Source organism: Schistocerca americana, chromosome 1, assembly GCF_021461395.2.
Source record: "Schistocerca americana isolate TAMUIC-IGC-003095 chromosome 1, iqSchAmer2.1, whole genome shotgun sequence".
NCBI lineage: Eukaryota > Metazoa > Arthropoda > Insecta > Orthoptera > Acrididae > Schistocerca > Schistocerca americana.
Window position 1 is genome coordinate 168,000,410 of NC_060119.1, and position 18,472 is coordinate 168,018,881.

The following is an 18,472-nucleotide window of genomic DNA, read 5'->3' on the forward strand; positions in this document are numbered from 1 at the left end:
AGAAAAATATGTCCAGTAAACATGGGATCTAAAGTGCATACCTGAACAGCAACAAGCACTTGTTCGTCTTCGCTTCTGTGAAACACATCTCTTCTACTGAACAAGTGCTCATATCTCGTAAGGTATGCATTTTAGAGCCCATGGATAGACATGTACAGGTATGGAGACAACCTCATGAATCCATGGACCTGCATGTCAGCAGGGGACTGTTCAAGCTAGACTTATTTGCTTCAAATGACTGCTCCTGTCACATCCTTGAATACTGACCATTCCTCCTGGGACACTCTTTATACCAGCTTTAGCGAATTTATTTAACAAAGTGTTGGGTGCTTTTCAGTACTGTATTTTTTGTTCTATATGCCACATGTATGACTTGTTTTCTCATAATGTTTCCCGTTATGTGGGTTATATTGCTATTAAATGTCAGTGTGTACCACAAATTCCTGTAGTTTGTGATTTCATCATCTTTTGTGCTTTGTGCATTCTCTGCTGTATTATTGTACAGGTGTTGTCCTATAATATTGTTATGTGTGTTTTGTACACTGAAGCACCAAAGAAACTGGTACTGGCATGTGTATTCAAATACAGAGATATGTTAACAGGAAGAATATGGTGCTGCAATTAGCAACACCATATATAAGACAACATGTGCCTGGTGCACTTGTTAGATCAATACTGGTGCTACAATGGCAGATTTTCAAGATTTAAGTGTGTTTGAATGTGGTGTTATGGTTGGTGCACAAGCAATGGGACACAGCATCTCCAAGGTAGCGGTGCAGTGGGGATTTTCCCGTACAACCATTTCATTAGTGTGCTGTAAATATCACGAATCCAGTAAAACATCAAATCTCTGACATCGCTGCAGCTGGAGAAAGATCCTGCAAGAACGGGACCAATGACGACTGAAGAGAATCATTCAATGTGACAGACGTGCAACCCTTCAGCAAATTGCTGCAGATTTCAGTCCTGGGCCACCAACAAGGTCAGCATGCAGACCCTTCAATGAAACATCATTGAAGTGGGCTCTCGAACCTGAAGACCCATTCATGTACCATTGATGACTGCTCAGCACAGAGCTTTATGCCTCGCCTGGGCCCATCAACACTGACATTGGACTGCTGATGACTGGAACGATGTTGCCTGGTCAGACGAGTCTCATTTCAAATTATATCGAGTGGATAGAAATGTACAGGTATGGAGACAACCTCATGAATCCACGGACCTGCATGTCAGCAGGGGACTGATCAAGCTGATGGAGCCTCTGTAATGGTGTTGGGCAGGTGCAGGTGATAAGGGGCCCCAGGCTAGTCTAGATATGAATCTGACAGGTGACAAGTATGTAGCATCCTGTCTGATCACCTGCATCCATTCATGTCCTTTGTGCATTCCGACAGAGTTGGGCAATTCCAGCAGGACAATGTGACACCCAATATGTCCAGAATTGCTGCAGAGTAGCTTTAGGAACACTCTTCTGAGTTTAAACAATTCCACTGGCTACCCAACTCCCCAGACTAAACATTATTGGGCATACCTGGGATGCCCTGCAACGTGCTGTTCAGCAGAGATCTCACCCCCTTGTACTCTTATGGATTTATGGACAGCCCTGCAGGATTCAGGGTGTCGATTCCCTCCAGCACAACTTCAGACATTAGTTGAGACCATGCCAGGTCGTGTTGCAGTGCTTCGGCATGCTCGTAGGGGGCCTACAAGATATTAGTCAGATGGACCAGTTTCTTTGGCTCATCAGTGTGTCAGTTCAGCTTGTATTGTATGGTTCAGTTTGTCTATGGCGCTTAGTCTGTAGCCGTTTTCTGGGGCAGTTCATCCAGTTCTTATGTGTTCTTCACCCATTGGAATTACATTCAATCTGCGTAGGAGGTTGCTGAGGCTGTCTTGTTTAGTGCTATGGGGCAGTTATATCTAGTGAGTTTTCTTTATATTGAGAACTGGTGATGGTCGGTTTTGTTTTCTATGGTAATTTCCATGAAGAGTATCTTCTTGCATATTTCAGTTTCAAGTGTGATGTGGATGTCTGGGTGAGTAGTACTGATCTCCGTGTATAACTTGGATATGTGTTTCATCTACCAAGCAAATTATGTCACCAGGATAGTGTTATTAATGCATTACTTTTTACTGGTTAGGTTTAATTATTACTTCAAAGATTTTGTACATCACATCAGAAAAGCAATCACACAAGGCAAAAAAGGCACCAATGATCAAATTACGCTTTGTAACAGAACATTATTCAACACTCACACACACACACACACACACACACACACACACGCACACACACACACACAAACATACAATGCAAACACATATGGTCAAATTCATATTTATGGCTGCCAATATATTACATATTAGCAATTTCTATTTATGCTCAGTTATATTCTGTAATCATTCTAGGCCTGTGTTTGTATTATTGTGAAATAAAAACGGCATGGAAATCTTTGTACATGTGTATAGAATAACTGTAGCTTTTTTTTGAAAGTATTAGCTCCACTGAGCCAGCGCTACTGAAACTAATCAAGAATCAAAAGTGAAAAACACTGATACTGCAGCAATGATGCACAAAAAACAAACAGATTTTTAACAACAGCAGAAGCAATACAGAAAAAGTACTGTCAAGAGCAGCAGCATGTTGTTACTGCAGCAGAAGGGACCGCAACCTCGCCCAATTAATCTTAGTCCAGCTTTCAAGGAAGCTAATCAGGACTGGGCAATATGCCTGCATTGACCAAACTAAGTTGTCATTTCAAGGTAAGCGGAACTGACTCTGATTCAGAAAGCACCTGCTAGTTGTTGTCAAGTGTTCAGCTTTATGAATTAATTTGCAAGCTTCACTTCCCAGTAGCCACAAGGAGTCTTTCTCATGCAGACTTTTGTGCCCCATTGTTAGTCGTATTAGAATAACGTATATGATAACTGTAAAAACAATTCACAATTCTATATCACTTTTGTTGCACAGATAAAAGGACTCAACAGTATTTGTCAGCTTAAATAACAAATTATAGTTACAGCCATTCTTATGCATGACCATTAATCAGGGATGCAGTCATTGGTTTGGTACTTGATATCAAGCTTTGAAGGTAATTGCTAAAACTGTTTGACCTATATTGGATGAAGTCCTTGCACATTCTTGAGTAGGTAAAATTTCTGCTGCATTTCAGAATACAATAAGCAGACAAAGGAATAAAACATGATTGTGTGACCCAATCCATTCTGCACAGAATCATAAGAATTAATTAGGGGAGGTATGTCCACATCACATGTTCAGGCCATCAAATTCCTCATGTTCCAATCTCAGAACTCTATCACGTAGCTAAGAGATATCATCAGTGATACTGAGTAATTCGTACTATTCATCAGTATTTGCAGATTCTAAAGACACATATACAACAAGTACATTCCAATTATGTATATAGATACCTTTGCAGCAGCATATGGAAACAATCAAATGCTTACCAAGTCTAATGAACATTAAAGAATTATAATTGTTCTTTGTGAGTTACAATATGAAGTTTATTCTGAACATAGCTGTATAGGAATTCATTACCAGCCCCCTCAAAAGCAAATATCATTGTGGATATGTGAACAGCCACACATCTCATGTGATAGTAAAATACTTGAAGCCTGACAATATGAGGCTGTTGCAGCCATCTGCACATTTGCTGTGTGATTAGGTCAATAAACACCAAAAACAGCTGTGACACAAATGTTCACCCTCCGCCATGTCATTTGCGGAGTATATTTGTTAGTCATACACTGTAGGCTTTCACGGCTGGTGTTGTCCTCAGTTAAAACTTCCGGGCTGAGAGGCCGTCGTTGATGTACAAAATTTCCACCTAATGTTTTGTCTCCATCTGCGGGAGACATCATCTGAGGTCATCTGGCTACTGCCGCAGAGGCTCCAGGTACTCTCGCATTTAGAGAGTGCATAGAGGACACCGCCATTTGTCACACGATGCTGATGGTATGCCTATCTTTGGGAGGCGTCATCATTCTCGATTAAGAGTAATTGATTGTCATTCTGCTGGCGCTTCGTCAACATCCATATTTTGTCCAACTTTAAAACTTCCTCTTTTCTTATTATGGTGTTTATGAATTATTTATTATTTATGGTGTTTATGAATTATTTATTATTTATGGTGTTTATGAATCTCTATTGCTTCTCTATACATGCATGCATGATAATGGGATGTTTGTGCTAGAATGCTTGTCTCATTAAATTTAATTTCATGGTTCCCATCTTGAAAAATATGCTCAGCTACAGCAGATTTTTCGATGTATCCTAAGCGACAGTTTCTTTTATGTTCAGCTAAGCGGGTATTTACACTTCTTTTTATTGTTCCAATATATACTTGTCCACAAATGCATGGAATTTTGTATATTTGTTAGCTTTGTAACATTACGGATATACTACAAGAATAATTCAAGCTCAAATAAACTTGTAGGGTAGATGACAGAGCTGCTTCTAGCAACTGGGTAAAAAAAATTTACAGCACACAATGAACATTGATAGTTAACATATTAAGCAATAAAAAGCTTGGACCTTCTGTGCCTGTATTCTTTCAGATTTAGCCACAGAACTTCAGGTGGAACTTATCCCTTTTTAAAATAAATAAATAAATAAATAAATAAATAAATAAATAAATAAATAAAAAAGCACTATCTGCTTCCATATAAATCTGCATGGTCCTGTGTTTCTGGTTATACAAAACGAGTTTTTTTAGTGTACATGCAAATGATAATGAGTGAAAAAATGACAGTGGTTTGAATTCTTTAATTCCTCTCTGTTATTTACTCCTAAGTGAAGAATTTACAGCAAATATATGATGATATTATTTATTCTGTTACAATTAGGGTTTACAATAGGACTTTTAGAAGATAATCAGTTATTTCCATATCCATTGCCTTCCTGGACTGAATCTAACACTTAATTAACAATAAGAGCACCATATATATGACATGAGTAGAGGCATATCAAATACAAGGAAATGTATAGCCTTTCAGCCTGAAACATAACATTGATTGTCTAGTGTTAAAGAAGGCTCCAGAAATTAAAAATATAATAGACAAAATTGTTGAGTTCCACACTACATTCGGTCCTCTTCAGAAATGAATACACAACTGACAGAAAAGTTCACATAGGTGAAGCACTGTAGTAATTTTAAAGACACTGAGGGAGGACTTATCTATGGCATTGTGGGAGAAATTGTTACAGGTGGACTTATTCAGTGAATGTGAAAGACTACTGACAAATGTGTCATTTTTCAGCTTGTGGTTAGAGGTGTCTTGTAGCTAAGAAGTTACACTGTCTGGTACTACAGGTGGTATAGTACATTGCATGACTGGTTAATCAATTCATCATCTGCAGTAGGCACTATTGCACACCAGTATTGGAGTGACAGGAGATCAGTTTAGCAGCCTCCTCATCATTAACCCTCACAATACCAAGGGTGGGAGAAGGAGCGGGGTACTTTATCCTAAATTCTTTAAAATACTGTAGACTAGCCAGGTTCTGTACTTTACGCTTTAAATTTTTGAAAAAAAAAAATTGTTTTTAATGTAGTCTTCTACCAGATTCCATAAACATTTTAAAATATTCCATAAACATTTTAAAATTTTCAGTTAAACTTAACCCAAAATTTAAGTCTTGGTAGCAGATGTCATTTCTTACTATGAATATTGTATTCAGTATTCTCAGGTTCACAGCCCTACATACACATGAATGTCTCTTTAGAAATTATGTTGTAAATGTAAGTCAACAAAAATTAACAAACTTTTTTTAAGTCTTTTTGGGTGGGCATAAAAATCTCCCCCCTCCCTTGTAATACATGTTATTGGATATGTGCTAGTAATGCTAGGGTTCATGTAATCTTCATAAAGTCAGAAACGCTTCTTATCCTTCAGGGAGATTCTCCATTATCATGAGAAGGCACACTGACCCTCAGTCTTCTCCTCCAATGAAGAAAAAGATCTTTGGCAGAACCAGATAATAAATACTGTCTGCTTCCTCCCCCTCCCCCCCCCCCCCTCCCCCCCGCCCTCCAAATCACATACAGAATAGATGACTTAACAATCATATTATATTTTTTGATGCTGCATGTCTGGAGCACAGCCATATATGAAAGTGAAATGTGGACATGGAAATGTATGACAATAAGAAAATGGAAGCATCTGAAATGTGATGCTATAAAAGCACGTTACACATTACATGAACAGATAGCACACGAAATGAAGAGATACTTATAGAGTACAGGTGAGAAGTCCATGGAAAAACCTCATTAGAAGAAGGAACAATTTTGTGGAGCATTTGGTATATTGCCTCTGAATAGATAACTTGATACCGGTGACAGTACTAAAGAGGAAAAATTTTAAAACTAGAACACTTAAAGAAAATTAATAAGAATTCAGTGTAGCAGGTATAGTCTCTAAATATGAGAAAAATTCAAAGGTGGCTGGTATTAGAGAAGTTTTATGACTGTTACCTAAAAGAAATGTTACAGATAGGAAAATCTGTACACATATGTAAGTCTAAAGCATCACACATACATTTTCATTTTTTTTTTAAGACAGCCTGTGACTCTTAGATCAGACTCAGAGATCACATTATACTTTGACTAAGGCATCAGTGGATGGCATTATTGCATTATTCACACTGCTCTCTTACTGTTAATGCCTGGTTTTGATTTCAGGGTCACTTCTCTTTCAGATAACTCCTCAAATGTCACCAGCCATCACATAGTTGAATGAATCCTATCAGGACAGCCTCTGAGATAAAACCCTTAGCGGTGCCAGCAATTGGATGCAGATTCTCAACATGGCAGTCAGATTTGTTGGCCACAAAGGTAATGAGGCATTCATTAGTTGCATTATATGAAAATAAAGTTTTGTTCAACATCCCATTAACCAAAATTTGCAGTACAATCGTCAGCATGTTACATGTTGTGCACAGGAAAACATAAATAACTAGAAGCACTACAGCAAGAACTTATTTGAAATGTTTCCTAATATGATGAAGGATTTTATATTATCAAGCTGAACCTAAATGACTGAGATGCATGTTGTTTATGCTTATTTTGTCTAGCTACAATAGAATGAGTGATCAATGCGCAGAGCTAGGTGACCAAGTATTGCAGTTCCGTTTCCAGAAACATCACAAATCAGATTTCTGTTACAGATAGTGATTTCCTTTTCTACAAAGACAAGAGTGTACTATGTGACTGAGCTGTATCTGCTGTCTGGACCAATTTTATATAATTTACATCAGACCAGGCAGAATTAGCACTCACATCACATCAAGTATTTCTTATTCATTGAGTATCAAAGAACAGACTTCTTATTTTCATAACATATGTTCCAGCATATAGTTTTGAGAGGTCTTATTGGTACCAATATGATTTTTATTACAAATGTTGTCTTCTTTTATATGTCTCTACTGTTTGTTCAAATCCAGTACAGTATTCATCAGTATTTCCATGCATTGTCCATCACAGTGGATTTGTTGCAATAAACATACAAATAAACAAAAGAGGAAGGACATCTTCACTTTTTGCCCCTTTTTATGTGAATGAACTTATACAGGAAAGTGTACCATCAAATTGTTTGGTTAACACTGCCAGAGAGCACAAACCTGTTGTTGCATTTTTAAAATCTTTTTACACTCAGATTAAATTTTGTAGGCATGTTCTTATCCAAAATATCTGTTTCTGCATGTGTGTTCATATTTTAGATATGTTGATCCTCAAAAATTGAATTACAGTTTATTACTGATTTTTGTTGTATAAATGACACTACATAAACATTATGTTCAGTCAAAGTGAAAATTTTATGCAGGGTGAGTCAAAAAGGACTTTAGAATATTGGAATGATACAGAAATATATTGAGATAACTTACAGAACTGGTACATGGTGACATTTTGTAGCAAACAACCTCAAATTTCATATAGAAATGTCAAATGTCATTTTGGTTCAATGTGACTACCATTTACCAAATATATGGAGCTTGATGAATGCATAAATTCATTAACAATCAACAATAAGTGACAAGGACATGGCATTCTATGAGAAAAGTAGAGAGGGTGGGTGACAAAAAAAATTAAAAAGGCAGATATAGCAGTGAATTTAAGACACTCTGAGTACCATAATTTAATAAGGGAAATGATTATTATGCCAGACCTGTATAAATTGTGAAAACAGTAAGGCTTCATTGGTTTTGATGAAGATGTTTTTAATATAGAAATACACAACATCTTCCAGTTGTTATCTGGGTACGGAAACCCATATGTTTACAAATTAGAATGGTCAACATGGATTACAATTCCAATTCCTCTTTAAGGAATTTCCACAAATTTCTTACATTTTTCTTGCCATCATTTATAAATGACTTTTCCTTCAGAGAACTGACACACTTCAACAGTAGCTGGAGTGCCTTGTGAATAATTGACGATCACTATGTTTCTTATACAGTCATTGTTGCAAAGAAATCAGTCAATCAAGTCACAATCAAAAATACTTATTTAAGACAATGTAATAGAAGTAAGTCTGTCTTCATATTTCTCAATGATTATTATGTGCCTTTTACTAAAATTTGTTACACTGGTTGTAATTTTAAGAAGAAATGCAGTTAAGAACAAGAATTTCTGTGATACCATTTTCTTAATCCTACAATCCTCAATATTCAAGAATATGCTTAAAGTGAATGGGTTCTATGATTTGCCTGAAACCAATGACAGGTGCTGCTGATAGTGGGAGTAGTAACACCAAAATATAGCATACTAACCCCAGCCGGTAGAAATTATTTCTTTGTTGAGATAGGTTTGGAACGATCACTTCCTGCAAACTGTACTCAACTATAGATCACAAAAGTTTTGATAATGCATTCGAAAAATCATCATGTGCTGGACCACTCTACTTATGTTTGGGTATTCCATACACTGAGTGGAACACAGGTTGAAATAAACAAACACTTACACAAGAAAACACAAGAAAAAGAGTCACATTATTTATCAAACAGTGTTATAGCAATAAAATTAGCTTCCAAATGTACTAGTGTTAATTAAAATCCAACATGCATAAATATCAGTTAGTTATGGAAGTTTCTATAGTGAAATAACTAATTTGGGGCTCATCTCAGGCTTCTGCACACCAGTGCAAACTTACTCGCTTGCTTGTGGGAAAGTCATCCCGGTGAATGAAGGGGACAGAGTTTCTGTATACATCTCGCAGCCCGTTCCTTGCAGATAATCGTTCTGCCAGGCTTGAGTATCTGGGGACTGAAACATGAACCACGATTTTTCAGGAACGGGAAATCAGTATTCTACAAAACCCAATGGTTTGATTTTGATGTACAGCACCATCCACGTGCGACAGACCATCATGTGAAGCCAGCACATGTATTCTTCCTAGATGGGCAGCCCCAAACAATATTGATAATGGAATAAATCAAGAGACTGTTATTAGATTACTGTCAAGCAGCAAGACATAGGCAAAGATCTAAACACACATGTATGCACGCCAAAATTTAATTCCAGTTGCTCAGGATATAAACGCAAAATATAGACCAAAGTCCAGTTAATAATCCATATACAAGTAATACTTCTTGAGAACTGCATGCTATATGGTGTAGAGAGTCATGAAGAGAAACTGAAACAAGGAACACAATGAATCACAGATATCATGATGGTATGTGAGATAACACAAATCATCACAAAACACAGACAAAGGACACACAGTATGTACCTAAAGAATTGCCTCTAGAAAGTTGCTAAAAGATTTACAAAGTGATTACAGATAATAACTGAAGAGTCTCCATGACAGATGCTACAATTATGTATTAAAAAAAGACAATGAAGTTACTGTAAATCTGAGAAGCTACTGAATCTATCACAATTTTTTGGTCTTGGAACCCTTGGGGATAAAACATGTTTCTTGTACAAAAAGGGAAAACTTGGCATTACATAAACAGAATCACAAGACTGTAAGAATGTTGAGAATCATAATGATGCCTTTATTATCTTCTAAAGAAACAATATTCTGTCTTTTTTTTTAAAAAAAAAAAAGAAAAAGAAAAAGAAGAAAAAGTATTTGGCATATTTATAGCTAATAGAAATCTTATGTGGAACCATTTACTTGTTTCAATGACCCCAGTAATTAAAAATATAAATATACAGTGGCTCACTCCCTAGTCTGCAAATAAAACTATTGAAACTTTTGAGAGATCATTATACTTTTCTTTTGCTTATTCAATGTATTAACTAAGATGGACCTCTTCTCAAATAACATCTCATTGAATGTTGTGGTTCAAATTCTGCTCTATGATAAAAATATCTTGTCATTGTTCAGCCAAGTACAAAGATACTAGAATTTTTTTATGAGAGAGAGAAAGGGAAGGTGGGATAAATATTTCTTCAGACCTCTAGCTCCATTAAATTTCCAATTACATAAAGGAGTGGTAATGACATAATGAAGATTTTTCATTTACACTTTTGATTACGTTCCTTCATTACACAACCAAAATAGTCAACCCTACTTTCTTTGAGTTTTCAGGCATCTGAGGTGAAAATAATGAGAGGTATCAAAAGAAATCTACTAGAGTCACAAGAGAGAGAACAACAATATTAATGTGATAAATTTATTAATTTTAGCAATTTATTTTTAGGGGTGAAATACTTCATGGCTAGACAGAAATAAAATAGGAACAAATGAGAAGAAGTTGTAGCATAGACCTATAGATACTGAAATAAATGCAAAACATAACTGCAACAGCCCACTACTTACTCGGTAGCCTGGGCAAAAGGCATGCCTATAAATGTAGGACTCAGTGTTTCTGTGTACATCTCCATGCCAGTTCCACGTAAATAGTCGTTCTGCCATGACTGCATATCTGGTGACTGGAGACACATATTACATGATGAAAAGTTTGCAATTCCTAAACTCTGAATTTATCAATTCTTAACACAATAAATTATTTATCTCTGGTTGTCTTTGAGAAAACACATCCAGATGACCTCACAGCAACCTTCAAATTGTTTTACAGATCTAGGAGACAATTAAAATCTCATTAAGTGTTATTCACTACACAAAAAATCTGCCATTACATGAAACACTCCTCACAAAGTAATCCCATTTTCTTCTCTAAATAATGATGTTCTGCAATTAAACAAAAATTTTGGTGAAAGTCAGGTGCCAACTTACATGTCAATAAAACCCATGTATACATAACAAATAATGCTCTTTGAAATTCCTAAGGATTAATTCTAACAACTATGACTGTAATCCCTGCAAATAAAGAAATTAATAATAAGACTGAATCCAACAAAGAGGTTGTGTGCATGATTTATGAAAACATGCAGCTCAACTGCAGTTCAGCCTCTATCCCTGTAAAGAATAATTTTCAGATCCTGTGAAAGAATAAACAACTGTATTTATGAATGTTAAAGTAATAACAGCACTGTTATGCTTATGGACATATATTTTACATTGTTAATTTTTTCTTTGCCCTAATAACAAAACTGAATAATATTTTATATTATTCTTCATATCTGTTTATCTCCATTCAGTATATCTACATAAGTGTTCCATAAGCCACTTTGAGGTGTGCAACAGAGGGTATTTTGTATACCACTGTCAACCCCCCCCCCCCCCCCCCCCCCCCCTGACAAGTCCCTTATAAATACAAAATATGGAAGTTAAAAGTGAGTATTAACAGTATTTGAGGCACTAGATGAGCATGTGCTTCACTTTTTAAAATAGGAACAAATAAGGATAACTGACCCAAAGTGAATGTCCTATATGTAGACTTTTCTATTGAGAATCTACTAAGGACTGCTACAGCAGATATACACAGAAAACAAGAAGAAAGGCAGGTGGTCAAGAGAAGTTAAAATTAATCCAAAGCCTACAGCAGGACAAACACGCCATTCTAGGTTATTTTAAATTCCCTATCTATACTTCATTAACTCTTACATAATCCTTGAAGTGCCCAGTACTGAACAATGTAGAGTATGAAAACAAATGTTAATCAATTTCTGAACAAGTAAGTTTTGGCCAGAAGGCCTTCCTCTGATAAGACAACATACAAACCCACATTCACACAAGCACAGCTCACACCATATGATCACTTGTTTTTGGCTGCCATGGTTTTGTTCTCCCTGTCTGCGACTCAACATCACCACTATATATGGTGATTAGCAATCTACCCTTTTCATAATAATCTCATTATTTCATTCTGGATTTTCCATTGTTTGATTTTGTTATCCACTTTCTTGCTTTAACATTTACAATCACTTTTCACTTAAACTATCACTTGCAGCTAATGCAAACAATATTATAATCATAAGAAGACGTTTGTGATTGCTACAATACTGTTGAAAAACTTTTTATTCATTTTCTGACAGAATCACATTTATAGTTTTACATGACCAGATTCAACTGTATAAAAATGTCATCCCCAGATGAATACATTGCATTGCAGACTTGACCTCATTAAGGACAAAGAACTGTCATTGTCAATTATCCCTAACACTAAGTAATAGCACTCTCTCCTACCTCCCATTATCACCATAAACAACATAACATGCACACCACAGTCATCTATAAAAAACAGTTGTATTTAAAAGGAACCTAACATGAAAGTGACATTTGCACAGCAGTGAGAAAAATGAGGAAGAAAAACCTCTTTTTCACCACAAGGAATGGGACAAGCAGAAAGGACATGCTACATGCTATCTAACTTCTACATTTACTACTTACAATTTTCAGATAGTGTACATGCCACTGTCAAAAAAAAAAAAAAAAAAAAAAAACTTCCCACATGGAAACTAATTTTTGAGAGCACTATTACTAGTAATAATTTTCTTTCCCCTTTGAAATTGGGAAATTTACTGTGTATACCAGCTGTTAGCAGAATCTAGGTTCACTATTATAATAGGTCTTAAGACTTGCTTAAAATGCAGTCATGAGGAAAATTTCAGATGCACCATTTACAAAATAAAGAGCTGGTATAGAAGGTCTAGAACATATTGTATATATACTTCCAGCATGAAGGTCTAATTAATGGCTGGTTTATCAAATGCTAGTATTCTTTACTATTATACTACAAAATCTGTATCGTAAATGAGAATTTTAACAGTTAAATTACAAATCATAATTGCAGTATAAAATACCAAAACTAATGATGTTTTGTCTCCTTTCCTATGAGTAAAATTCCATCAGCTAATTCAATATCAGACTCCTGCAACTTATGGTGGTAATTTGGAGTCTTGTACCTGGGCAGAATGAAAACCCCTATCTCCTATCCTCTTAAATATTCTGAGCGTAAGTATAGACTCAAAAAGAAATAATTACAACACCCTTTTAAAAAAATTTTCTATCTTACCACTAAAATATCAGTTGATACCTGTTTAGCAAACCTTGTATTTGATTAAAGCATAGAATACTTTACTTAATATATCAGACAACAAATTTGTTCAAATTGTTAATAACACATAAATGTAAAGTTTCTAAACATTTTAGAGTGACCTGGTTCTTAGTTCTGAATCAACAAAAAGTTGGACAATTTTGGCAGTTAGTATTTTGTATCAGTGTTTCTTTGTGCAGTAGCACTGTAATTGCCACTGTTCAAGTCTGTGTTTCATTTCACTGCATTGTGTTTGGGCAATAGCAAGTTACGAGGTAATTGCTAGTCCATCGTGGGTGTTATTTGAACTCCTTTTATTTGTTTATTTGAGTGTGTCCCATAGATCCATTAGAATGAGTGATTCAACAGAAATTAGCATGGTTTAGTTTTGAAAAGGATTCAGTATTCCATAACTTTATAAGCCCACTGGGAAGAAATTTGGAAACATTTGCACTAGGTATAGACTTTTTTGGTTGGTAGTGTACACTATTTTTACATCTAGTATAATGCACATGGAATGGTGGGTTGGTTTCTTTTTGGGGGGGGGGCTCTTTATGGTGAAGAAAATATGAGAAACAGTGGTAAGAATTCCCATCTGGCTAAACAATTTGTGACAGAAGGTTCTCAGACTTACAAGTACTCTACAATTGAATCTTTTTCTTTCTTCCTTTCCCTTGCCTTCATCCCATCTAGTACAGAGTTCACATTTTCAGGATCTGGTAAATTATATGGATTACTTAACTTCGTGGGCAGATACCATTTTTAACACCACAGTCATCACGGTAACTTCTGGTAGGGAAATCATGTGTGTCATCTGTCTGTGAATCACACAAACTTTTTTTGTAAGTTATCGCACTTTAACTGTTTTCGTACTACATCGTCTGAGGTGAAAGTTGAGTATCGGCCCTCCAACTGTCTAAATTAGCATGGGAATCAGCTTTAAGTAATGCTCAGGAGGGCTCTCGTACCAACCCAAGGTCATTAATCCACCATGGGGATTCGGTATTCAATCTGGGTCTAGCACACCTCCCTGTCTCACTAACTAGCACACTGTGCATTTTGCTATATAAGAAGGCACTCTAAAAATGGTTGTACTCCATCTTTTCTGAACAATGACAATTTTTGAACAAGAAAAAAATACACTCCCTTTCTGACCATTTGATCACCAATGCAAGACAGCACTCTTAATGCAATAGAGCAGTTAAGCTCAATAATTTCAGAGATGGAGTTTCTGATGTCTCCAGTTTAGTCTGAAGTCTAAGTGGAGGTCCAACTCTTTACAACAGCTGGATGTTGAAGATCATCATGAATTCATCTCCAGTCCGCAGCTTGTGGTCTTGTGGTCGCGTTCTCGCTTCCCAAGCACCCGGTCCCAGGTTCGATTCCCTGTGGGGTCTAAGATTTTCACCTGCCTCAAGATGACTGGGTGTTTGTGTTGTCCTCATCATTTTATCATCATTCATGAAAGTTGCGGGACTGTACTGAGCAACAATTCGGAATTTGTACCAGCACTGATAACTGTGCAGTTGAGTGCCTCACAAACCAAACATCATCATCATCATAAATTCATCTCCATTTCTGTGACTTCATTGAAACTGCATAAAATTCGTCTTTCTATGGTTAGCATAAAGGGAGTTAACATTAAAACTGTTAAAAGACTTGTGATACAATGTTGTTGGTAACTATGGTTAGCAAATTTTCCATTACAAAACTGGTGTCATCTGCACACATAGCAATTTTGCCCTTATCACCATATGCATCACCAGACAGATCATTAGTATAAATCAGAAACTGTAAACGACTGAGGACAGAACCATGTGGGACTCTGTGATGAGTAACACCTTGCCCTCCACCCTGAATGAGATAGCTATTCCCAATTTGCAATCTACAGCTTAAAATTTTACTTTCTGCTGCTTGTTGGTCAGACAGTATTTCAGGTTACCTAATTAGCCCAAGATGCCACTGGACTTTCTCTAAGAGTAGTTGGTGATCTATGCAATCACAGCCTTTCATAAAATCACAGAAGATACCCATTCGTGAAGTGTTCTTGATTATAAACTCTAAGAAACCATCCACAAATTTGAAGGCTGCCTATTCAGTTAATATACCCTTCTGAAAGCAAATATGCAACAACTTTTGAATACTTGTAAAAATACTGTAAAAAGTTAAATTGGTCTGTAAATGTCTACATTCGGGGAATCATATTTTCTTCCTAAAAATGGAAGTTCACTATCTACAGAGGTGATAGATACTTGATATGAAGCAAAAACAATAGTGTAGTATGTTCATTATGTGATTAGGGAAGGGAATAATCACGCCAAACTATTACTCTCACACGCACCAGTCTATATGTTCGATGGGTATTGTTTCTTCCAGTTCCTGTACTGCATAATCATTTCTGATTAACATTTGCTTTGAACACTGTAGTTTTGGTGCTGTTATTTTGATTCTGCGTCATCCAATTCTATACTGGTCTCCATAAACCAAAGAAAAATAATAAAAATAATGTCAACTGATACACTGAAAATTGAATATGTTGAACACTGAAAAACCCAGGAGGGAATAATGACAATATTATGAAAAGGATAGATTGCTACTCAGCATATAGAGGATGAAGAGTCGCAAATATGGGGGGGGGGGGGGGGGGGGGACAAAGAGCTTCTACACATTTGAGGTATTGACCTAAAGGATTTCTGAAATAGAAACACACACACACACACACACACACACACACACACACACACACACACATTTTCACACAAGCACAACCCACACCCGCCAGTGTTTCTGGCCGCTGAGGTCGGACTGTGTACAGCTGCTTGTCGGAGCAAGTGGGGACATGGTGGGGCCACGGCAAGACAGTTAGGTGCAGTCAGGAAGTTTGAAGGCGAAGGGGGAGAGAGTTGAAATGAAGAGACGTAGAGGAGGGGAAAAGGATTAGTGGATGCATTGGTGAAATTAAAGTTGTGTAGTGCTGGAGTGGGAGCATGAAATTGCCAGCTGTCAGATTCCTCCACCCACGAACCCTGCCACAGTGCCCCCATTCCAGATCTCCAGTCTTTCCTCAAACCCCTAGGGCCCCAAGAGAAACTCTACTCTCGAGGACCTCGTAGACCAACAACTTCAGCCTACAGCTTGTAACCAACCATCATGTATAAAAGATGCCAAACATTTCCTCCACTGACTCTACACAGTTTCTCTTACTTTTTTACATGGTGCCCTGCTTTTCACTACTGAAGCCAACTCCCTCTACACTAACATTCATAGTATCCACAGCCTTGCTGCTATTGAACACTACCTTATCAAATGACTGACTGACTCCAAACTTGCAACTTACTTCCTGGTCACTATGACCAACTATATGATCACCCATAATTATTTCACCTTTGAAGGCATCACCTACAAACAAATCCCTAGTACAGCAATGAGCATGCATGTGACCCCATCCTGTGCCAACCTATTCACAGGCCATCTACAAACATACCTCCTAACCACCTACAATCCCTAACCCCTCACGTGACTCAGATTCATCAATGACATCTTTGTGATATGGACTGAGGGTGAGGACATCCTATCCACATTCCTCCAGAACCATAACACTTCCTCTCCCATTTGCTTTACTTGATGCTACTTAAGATGACAAGCCACTTTCCTCAATGTTAAACTCCCCTCAAAGATGGCTAGTACCTTTGCCCATATCAAACCTACCAACCACCAGCCATACTTCCACTTCAAAAGCTGCCACTCTTTCCATACCAAGAAGTCCTATACATACAGCCTAACCACCTATGGCCATCACATCTGTAATAATGAGCAGTCCCTCTCCAAATATACCAAAGGTCTCACTGAAGTCTTCACATAATGAAATTACTCTCCCAATCTTGTACAGAAACAGATATCCCATGCTTTGTCTCTCCAGTCCCCTACTTCCCACTGTCAGGCCAGAATGGAACACTCCAATTGTTATTCAGTACCACTCAGGACAGGATAAACTGGATCACTTTCTCCTCCAGGGTGTTGACTGACTCCTGTCATGCCTTGAAATGAGAAATATCCTAACCATTACCCTGTCACTCCTCCCACAGTGGTATTCCACCACCTCTACCACCACCTACCCCTTTCCCACCCTCCCCCACATGCCTCCTGTCTGTACCTAGCAGCCTTAACCTGTTCCCAACATACTGATGCTTCTCCCACAAGCAGCACTACACCTTTCCCCACCCCTAACATGCTATCCCTCCTCCTCCCTGCCCCAGTCTCCTCCTTACATCCACAATCCACAGATTGCTTCTCCCATCAGTCACAGCTAACTCACAGATTGCATCTCCATCAGTCACAATTGCTGTATGCAGTCCGGCCTCAGTGGCCAGAAACATTGGTTATATGCGCGCAAGTTGTGATTGTGTGAATGTATGTGTTTTCTACTTGAGAAGAAGACTTTTTGGTTGAAAGCTCAAATGTACAGCAGTCTTCTTCTTCTTCTTCTTCTCCTCTCTCTCTCTCTCTCTCTCTCTCTCTCTCTCTCTCTCTCTCTCTCTCTCTCCTCTCCCCCCCCCCTTTCTTTTGCCTGTCTCCGACTCATCATATCCTCTATATAGATATTAGATGTTAATATGATGATGAAATTTAGCAAGAAATTTCAAATATTTGTCGCTGGTGGACAATGTTAGCTTCAGGTGAAATTTCTGATGGTTGAACCTATGGTTAATAATTGTTACCACAATCTATGAGCAGCAAAAGTCCCACAAATTATGTCCACATGTTACTCAACCAAAATGGCTATCCCAGCCACCCTGTCAGACTAGCAGCAGCTGCTACTATCCTGCTCTCAAGTATAAAATGGTTTCCTATGTTTAAGATTACACAAGTAGATTGCAGTGTCACTGGTTACGTATGACAGTTTTTTACAACACCATATTGATAACAACACACCAAATGCTGTGTATGTCGCTGCATTACTTGCGTTTTTTCTTAATTTACGGAGACCAGTGCAGTATGAACATCTTATGAAATCCTTAGTTAAATGCCCTTTGGAGTACCAAATATGAAACTGTTTGTATGAGTACA

At 37.3% G+C, this 18,472-nt stretch overlaps 1 protein-coding gene across 1 annotated transcript in view; it reads right to left on the minus strand.

The window, feature by feature from the left end:
* The window catches only part of LOC124552186 (calcium-activated potassium channel slowpoke), an 881,186-nt gene that overhangs the window by 502,705 nt on the left and 360,009 nt on the right, over positions 1–18,472 (minus strand). Inside the window, exon 11 of the mRNA XM_047126498.1 lies at positions 10,786–10,898. Coding sequence (XP_046982454.1) covers positions 10,786–10,898 — 113 coding nt within the window. The remainder of the gene's footprint in view (positions 1–10,785; positions 10,899–18,472) is intronic.